A 9,009-nucleotide genomic window follows, 5' to 3' on the forward strand; every position below is an offset into this window, starting at 1 on the left:
TCCCTAGTGTCTTGACACTTTCTGTTTGACCTCTGGGTTGTTGATTTAAGGGTACACAATCTAGTGTTATCAACAATCGTTTCTCCTAGCTCCTCATTGGATGCTCCAATATGGGTTGAAGTGGATAGGTCATGGTGAAATATTTCAATATCTTGGTATCCCTTTTTCTTTACAGGGCTCTCCTATGGACCTCTAGAATGTGCTCCTCATTAGAATTAAGAAAAAGTTGGCTTACTAGATCACCAAGCCGCTTTCTTTAGCTTGTAAATTTTAGATTTGCTCTAAAATTCCTATAGCCACCCATGTTTATTATTCATCTTGCTAGGCTCCCTCAAAAGCTTCTTACAATAAACTTGAGAAACTTCTTAGAGATTTTTTATGGGCCTCTTCGGCTAATCATTGTGGCTTTCATATAGTGGCTTGGGAGTTATGTTGCCTCCTGTGTGATTCCGATGGACTTGGGCTTCTTTCTACTCAGAAGCAACAACTCACTTTATGTGCTAAATGGGTCATTTATGCCATCTCTAGAAAAGAGGCTTGGAAAATCCTTCTCTGACATTATATTTTTTTAGGATTTCCTGTTAACTAACCTTCCTAGAAGGGGATTCATACCCTTCTTATTATGAAATATGTCATTCATATTGAAGCCACCTTTGTTGCAAAAAGTATTTGGTGTGCTTGGGAAGTTGTCAAGCCTTGGCTTTAGTGGAATGGGTTTGGTTTCAGAGATGGTCTTTCTTTCAACCAACACAATATTTAGTGGTCTCTACTCATTCAGCTTCAGGGGCTTCTTTTGGTGCATGTGCCTGGGGTTCATGCTCTGTGCTTTCATATGTGCAATATTTGCACACCTCGAGACTTTTTTCTAGAGTTAGTATGAATCTTTGCTCTTGGGAAGATATGTAGACCCAATTCTAGCTTATTTGGCCAAATCAATAGATATTTGACACTGTTGTTTCTTCTTTGCCTCTCAATATGCTACACAAGCTAGGTTTTTATTCTATGAAACCTTGGTGGAAAGATTGGCATTGGTTCCCCAATATCTCTTTTTATAGTTACAAACCTTGGATGAGGTATTGCTAGCTCTCTCTGCACCTGCCCATGGTGCCAACCTTTAATCTTTAGTGGTATTTGCAGTCTCTCAGGTGGTTTGGAGTCGTAGATTCCATAATATTTTATCTGCTATCCTTGAGACCAAGCTCACTCATTTTTCTTGATGTAATTTTTTTCAAGGCTTGCCTTTGGGCTCTTGCTTGAGGCATATGTGTATTCCTGATTCGTGTTGCCCTTCTTATAGATAACCTGAAACTTTCACACACCTCTTTAGGTTTTGCCGCTATGCTCAAAATTTGTGGTGTTGGATTCATGATTTCTTTCAGCTGTTTCAGCAAGAGCCCTTTTCCTGACATATGGTCCTTTTAGGGGATTTGCCTTGCATCCCCTTCAAATTTACCTAAATTTGACATGCTTTCAATGTGGAAATCCTCTTTACAATATGGAAAAATAAAAATGCTATTTTGTTATCTCATAGCTTGATTGATATTCATGTTTCACTTTTTACTTAAGTGTGTTTATGTAATAATGTGATGCTTCAAATTCAAGTGCAAGCCAACAAGATTGCCTTGGAGGTGGCCCATGTTCAAATCCTTCTGGAGCATTGGGGAAATGTTTCGTGTACGGTTGCTAGAGTGCCTCCAAATTCTTCTACCGACCCCTCTATTGGTCCTTTTGCCTCCCATGATCAGTCTTTGCCCCACGACCGTTGACATGGATGTAGCTCTTTCACTTGCTGTTCCCAGACCCTGCAATCCTAGGCTGCCTACAACTAGTCTGGTGGTGGCAATGCTTTCAACAAGTGGTGCTTTGCCTCTTCGGCACATAGGGGTTTTGCCTCTAGGTGGGGTTTGGGGAGTGTGGACCTGGCCACCGGTGGTGCCAACTTTCGATGGTGATAATGGATGGCCTAGCTCTTTTAAAGAGCTCCCGCATTTGACTCTGGCGATCTCGCACCCACTAATTTATGGGGTCCTAAGGATGATAGAGATCTGCCTCCTTTGGCCATTGCTTTAGCTTCTCTCTGGACTTGGTCTGTGTTTATTGTGGTTTTTGACTCTTTAGGCTCTACTCTTTTGACTCCTGAGAGGTTATCTTGTATCCCCCTACTTTTTTTTTGTGAACAATGTACCTTCTCTTTAATTAATGGAAATGACTACTATTCATCAAAAAATAATCTTGAATGTCCATACAAACTAAAGTTAGTTCCAATATAACAAAAAAGTACATTTCATGATGTTGATCGAGAATCTTTTAAATATAAAGTAGTGTCATTTATGAAATGAGGCAACCAATAGAATCAAACACCTATGAAAAATAATTGATTGTACTATTAATTATTTTATAGTCAAAATGAATAGAGTGAAAAATATTCAGAAGGTACAATTAATTATGAACCCAATATAAAATGTTAACCCAATTTTAATAATTCAAAATATATTTAAAGCAAACTATTTTAATTCTACTCTACCAACTTCTAAAAATGAAAATAATTTCTTAATTAAGAGACGCATTAAAGTGATTGCTTGTACCTTCCATGCATTCACATTTTTTAATCTCTTTTTAAAATGGGTAATATATAAAGTTAATTACGAAATTATGCTCCACTTACCTTATCCCATTTCCATTTTCTTATATTCTCTTCTCATATGCTTTTCCCACATGATTAGCTGTTCATTCAATTATGATGAATGAGAATGAGAATGTGAAATGCTCAACTTTGTTACAGCATGCATTATTTTCCACTGAGAAGAGTAAAATAATGTTCATCTTGCACAAACTCCATACGCCACGTATTTAACAAAACTATAACTTGAAATTCTGGGTATCATGGCCACTGGCTTAATGGTCCCGCCTGATTTTTTTTGGGTATTTCACGCACAGTTTGGGGACTAATTTTGATTGTGGACCTAGATCATCAAACAAATTTAGTATGATGAATATTCATGCAAAATCTTCCTCTTCGTACGATACTGTCTTCCGAGGATTTTGATTGTATTTTAGGCCAAAAGTCCCTAAATACGGTCATTCTGCGAAATGAGTAAGCAACCTTTCGGACATTTTACGCAGTCTTTAACTAATAAGTGGAGGCGGCGCTGACTTTAAATTATGTCCAGGCAAAACTCTGGTGGGACTGCATCAGGTAAGCTTTTGTAAGGAATAAGGTCACTCAACAAATCAAAGCAAACCTCTTTTTAGATTCCTTCACATGTCTGATTGTCGGCGTTTGTGATTGCTACAGTTGTTGTCACCACAGTTAAAATCCTCCCCTGAATTTTACACTGGGTTGTGAGAAATTTGGGGATTGGGTTGCCTCTGTGAATTCGAATTTCCTTGTTGCTTTCTTTGGATAGTTAAGTTCTTTTTGGGTATCAGTCATGGAGTGGTTTGATCATGTTGACCTGGATAACGAATATGATAAACTGAGAATCCGAATGAATCCTCCCAGGTTTTTAAAATTTCTTTCATTGTATGATTAATGGCTATGCATGTTTAAATTCTTTTGGGCTATTTTTTAAGTGAAGGTGTAGTACTGAACTGGTTATTGATGATCAGGGTGGTAATTGATAATGAAGCCTGTGAGGATGCCACATTGGTCAAGGTATGTGTTAATTCTATATTTGGGTTTCTTGTATTATCATGTAATGTGTTGTCAACAAAGGCTTGTTAGTGTATTATACCGAGAATTATAATATAGTAACGAAATTAGGTTTTTTTTTTGTAGCTAATTCTAAAATTATAAGTCATTCTATGATGGTTTCAGAGTTCTCAGAAAGAATGAGGTTGAATTCTTTATTCTAATTCTAAAAGTTTGATGTTTACTAGAGTACTCTTGAAACTGTAAAAACAACATGATAGTTGTAGCTAAATTCATGTTATCCTTTGGTCTGGTTTACTGACTTCAAATTTTATGTTTAGATGCAATAATTGAGCCAAATTCTCTAGGATTTTATAATCTTTTCTGTGTAGGTTGACAGTCTCAATATACATGGGATCCTTTTGGAGGTTGTTCAAGTGCTGGCTGATTTTGACCTCATCATTAGCAAGGCTTACATATCTTCTCTTGGTGGATGGTTCATGGATGGTAATTCTTCACCCAACTCATCGAGTTACCTTCTATACTACAACTTTTACAAGTGTGTTGATTTTATCTCTGAGGGCTTTTGCACTGCGCGTTTGGTTTGTATGTGACAGTTTTCCATGTAACTGACAAGAATGGGAACAAGCTTGCTGATGAGGGGCTAATTAATAATATCCAACAGGTATCTATGCTTTATATTTCTCTCCTAGTTTGAAGAGACACAATCTTAATTATGGTCCCTTTCACTTTGTGTGTCTAGATATCTGGTTTTGATTCATTAGAAATCATTAATGAAGTTCATTAAATTCTACAAGTAGTAAACTACTACATTGCAATGATGACGATCACTTGTTCATTAAAACTTTTTGTTATATGGCATCAAAGTAAGAACCCTCAAATACAGGGTGTGGCAATCCTCTTGTTCAATCATCACAATTCTAAGGTATAATGTGAGGCCCATGGCCATGACTATCATAAAGACAAAATGGCAATAGTTGCCTGAAAAATGGTTCATAAGGCACAACACTTGCTGAAGGTTTTGCAAATAGGGTTGCAAGCTAAGTGGGTTTAACCTTGGAGGGAACTCCGTGGTTAAGCACGCTTGAGTTGGAGTTGTACTGAGATGGGTGACCTCCCGGGAAGGCCCAATGCTTCACCCCTGTGAGCATCACCTAGATGCAATGAGTGCTAAGTGGACCATTCATTCTCATGAGAGATGGGTTCTTGTGAACCACTACTCATGAAACATGGGTCAATGAGTTTGACTCAAAAAAACTACACAGTTGAACCCTGATAGCAATATCATTGTTTGACTTGCTGTGGAAAATACCTCCTACTTATCAACTCTATATATGTGAATCAGGTGTAAAGAAAGCAAAGTGTATTTATATCAGCATATAAAGGGCATTATTTGGCTGGATTTCAGAGCGGTTATTGCATTTAGTCCCCTAGATAGTCATGGCCAAGGTTGAGAATCATACTGTGAGAATGGTTTATGTGAACTCGTATTTTTTCATTGCATTGCATACACCACATAGATGTTTTGAAAATATTTCAACTAATTTTTTGTTGGTACAATCAAATTGCTACAAATAAGGCTGTTCTGTTATTCCTGGAAACTGTTTTGTAGAAAGCTATGTACTCTTCACTATTAGACAATCAATTTCTGAGTGACAGGTTCCATATTTCCTATTTCATCTCATAATCCAAAAGGTTTACCCTATGCCTCTGTAGATTTTTTACCCAAATAGGCCTCATTTCCAATACAATGTTTTTTATAGCTTGTAAATTTCCATTTCAAGTAGTTGAAAAATAAAGGTTATTTTGTTTCTTCAACGTAAAGTCCTTTAAGTTTTAAAAAGGTTTCTTACTTAATGTGCATTGGTTGTAAACGAAGGAGCTACTTCTACCCATCAGTATTCTCTTTTGTTGGAGTCATCCAAGTGAACTTTTTAACATTGTTCCCTGTACTTGCAAACATAATTCATGTTGAAGGCTTAGTGTATCATGTGCTCACAGATATTATAAATGAATTTGTTGTTTTGTGTCATGGGCAATATACATGATCTCATGTCATTTTTGTATCCAATATTTATGAACTGCAATTCTTTAGCCCAAGGAGCCCTAAGTGGGAAAATATTATTTATGTTTGCCTCAGTGAAATTCATGAATCCTTTTGATGAGTTTGTTATGTCTGCTCATTGCTCTGGATGCTCAGTTCATTAGCCTTGGAAGAATGTTTTTCTATCACGTTAAGGGAACACTAGTGTCTTGTTGTTCCATTTGTTGAATCAATTTCAATTTTTAGGGAGAGTGTACATTTCAAGGTCAATTTGCTAAGGAAATGTGTCTCATCTAGACTTGGGTCTGACAAAGTTCATGGTCTCCTTTAAATATGCCCTACATTTATTCATTTTCTTCTGGGTTTGGTATATAGTTATATTTTCGTTGAATTAGTGCATTTTGCCAACTACAAACAAGGTTATTAGGTTTTTCTATTCATGTAAATTTGTATAACCAATCCCTAGAGTCTCTGGTGAACCATCATTAGTTAAAGTTTTATTCTTCATCTCTTTGTACTATTTGCTGCTTTTGGATGATATGTTTCTTAAGATCGAAAATTTATATGTGGTTCATATCTTCCTTGACGATTGTCACAATTTTTGTTTCAAAAGGTTAATTTTAATTTCTGTTTTGCAGTTTCTTTTCTGGGAATTTGGTACCTCTTTGGGGTAAGAAGATACATACAGTGGTATTCCATTGTGTGGATAATCCCTTTTCATTCTTATTACTGTTTTCACTTTCTCTACATCTATCCTGTTCATTTACTATATTGTAATATTGATACATAGGAAGCTTGAGAAGCGACAAATAGCCTTGTATAATGCTACCGTTAATTACCCTACCATCCTTTTCTGTCATTTCTATATGTTGATGTTATTTCAAGCAATTTAGAGGACCTTTCTTTCAAATAGTCTGTGGAATAGGATTTAGTTGCTGCATTTTCAATTGGGCAAAGCAAATATTTTACTGCTACAATCTTTGAGTCATGTTAGTGTGCCTAGTCTGAATTGTTGTTTGATTGCAGGCCTTGGGAACAAATGCTTGTGTTCTTCCTCTACTAAGGAAGTCTGTTGGAGTAGAGTTTGTGTCAGAGCACACAGCACTTGAAATGACAGGTACAGATCGGCCAGGGCTACTTTCTGAAGTATTTGCTGTTCTCACAGACTGGGGCTGTAATGTTGTTCGGGCTGAGGTGTGGACACATAACACAAGGGTTGCCTGCATTTTGAACGTTACTGATAAAACTACAGGCACAGCAATTCATGATCAAGAAAGGCTTTCAACAATTAAAAAACTTCTAAGTAGGGTTATCACAAGAGATAATGACATAAGAAGTGCCAAAACTGTGGTTTCCATGGGTATTACCCACACTGAAAGGCGTCTCCATCAAATGATGTTTGCCGACAGAGACTTTGAGCGAATGAACACAGGCGAGATGATATTGTGTGATAATGTTCGGCCATTGGTAACAGTTCATAACTGTGATGAGAAAGGATATTCTGTGGTTATTGTGCGATGCAAGGATAGAGCGAAGCTTCTTTTTGATATAGTTTGCACATTGACAGACATGCAGTACGTAGTTTATCATGCTTCCATTGGTTCACAAGGCCTGGACGCATATCAGGTGTGACTTGGTTATTAGGATTTCTAAGCCTCTGAATTCTATATATGTTACCTTCCATTTCCGTTCATTTTGTGACTGGATTTCATATATTGGAGGCTTGTTTTTGGCTGAAGACAAAGACTGCATTGTTTTGTGGAATCTGTAGGAGTTTTATATTAGGCATGCAGATGGTCGAGCACTGAACTCAGAAGCAGAAAGGCAGCGTGTGATTCAGTGTTTGGAGGCAGCAATTGAAAGAAGAGTCTCAGAGGTACTTGAATGCTCATTCCAGTTGATAGTTTTATTTTACTCTCTCTGAACTGTGCTAGCATGCATTAATATCAAACTGGTAATTATGAGTTAATCTCTATTTGCAGGGTTTGAGGCTTGAATTATGCAAAAGCAATCATGTTGGTCTGCTTTGTGATGCTACTCGAGTTTTTCGAGAGAATGGTTTGTCAGTGACAAGAGCAGCAATCGCAAACAGGGGAGAAAAGGGAGTGGATGTCTTCTATGTCACAGATGCAGCAAGAAACCTTGTTGATTTCAAGACAGTTGAAGCTGTTCGCCAAGAAATAGGGAAAACAGTACTTCATGTGAAAGAAAACTCTATGCATATGAAATCAACCCCACAAGAGAACAGGAATAGGTTTTCATTCACTGATCTATTCAAACCCAAATCTGAACATTTTCCGTGCAATCTAAGGTTTATAAAACTTAATTTTTAAACCTTGTGAATGCAGAACCAAGACTTGTTACTGAGAGACCCCTCACCCAACTTCTCCAAACCTATGATGTCCATCCCCTCTCCATAAAGAAATCATCACATATGCATGGAAGGTTTCATTATTTGTATTAGTAGGAAATTAGCATTATTTGGGTGGTCTCTTACATTGCCCTCGGACCACACTTTGACTCAGTTATTGACATTCCACATTTAGAGGGAACTCAACCTATTTCTGATTCAGATATCCTTTCTCTTATGCGCTTCTGTATGATATGTAGAATAACAAAGTAGCACAAGCTTGGGATAATCTTGTACATACCCTTCGGAGGAGAATGTCCTGTGACATGCCATTTGATGCCAAACATTGTAAATTAATGGTCATACATGGCAGCAAAATAAACACATCCCTACCCTTTAAATATACATTTGGCATTTGTTTTGTATGATAAAGGTTTTAAATACAGTTTCTGAGTAATTCTGTAGAGCCAATAGAGAATCTGTAAAAGACATCGTTTACTTCCACTGTCCATAGCGTTGAGAATGAATGTCTCTGGATTTAGTAGAGAGTTAAACTCAGAAACATTCATTTTCAATAGATAATCTTTTCAGATGCTTCCTTATTCTTGATAGCTATAGAATAGGCAAGGGAGAAGAAAAGATGCCGTAATCTAAGGGTATCATTTCTGAGACAGAAATCAGAAATTTTGAGGACCCCTTATAAGACAGGGCTGAATTTCGCACACGATATATATTTTACATGTTCTTGAACTTTATTAGGTTCTTTTCAATCTATGTTGTGGGTTCAGGTTCAGGAAAATAAACTTTCCCTGTATGTAATGTTCTAATCCCATCAAATGTATATAAAACAAATACAAATGGGTCCATGTTAGAACTAATGATTGCTGGTTAATAAAAATTTGAAAAGTGTACTTGATATTTTAGGAAAGGAAATAAAAAGATGGGTGCCAACTTAGTTTGATG

The 9,009-nt window shown here is 36.9% G+C and overlaps 1 protein-coding gene across 2 annotated transcripts; it reads left to right on the forward strand.

Annotated features, from left to right (window-relative positions):
• Positions 1–2,710: 2,710 nt before the first annotated feature.
• LOC131067105 (ACT domain-containing protein ACR4) lies at positions 2,711–8,533 on the forward strand. Of its 2 annotated transcripts, XM_058002040.2 has the most exons (8): positions 2,711–3,196; positions 3,296–3,502; positions 3,610–3,655; positions 4,024–4,138; positions 4,249–4,316; positions 6,723–7,322; positions 7,468–7,572; positions 7,679–8,533. In XM_058002040.2, the coding sequence occupies exons 2-8, from the start codon at positions 3,432–3,434 to the stop codon at positions 8,027–8,029; spliced, it is 1,356 nt and encodes a 451-aa protein (XP_057858023.2). In that variant the 5' UTR covers positions 2,711–3,196; positions 3,296–3,431; the 3' UTR covers positions 8,030–8,533. The 2 variants fall into 2 exon arrangements, with proteins under 2 accessions (XP_057858023.2, XP_057858024.2); XM_058002041.2 differs by lacking the exon at positions 3,296–3,502 and having other exon boundaries at positions 2,712–3,196.
• Positions 8,534–9,009: the final 476 nt, after the last annotated feature.

This window comes from Cryptomeria japonica, chromosome 8 (assembly GCF_030272615.1).
Source record: "Cryptomeria japonica chromosome 8, Sugi_1.0, whole genome shotgun sequence".
NCBI lineage: Eukaryota > Viridiplantae > Streptophyta > Pinopsida > Cupressales > Cupressaceae > Cryptomeria > Cryptomeria japonica.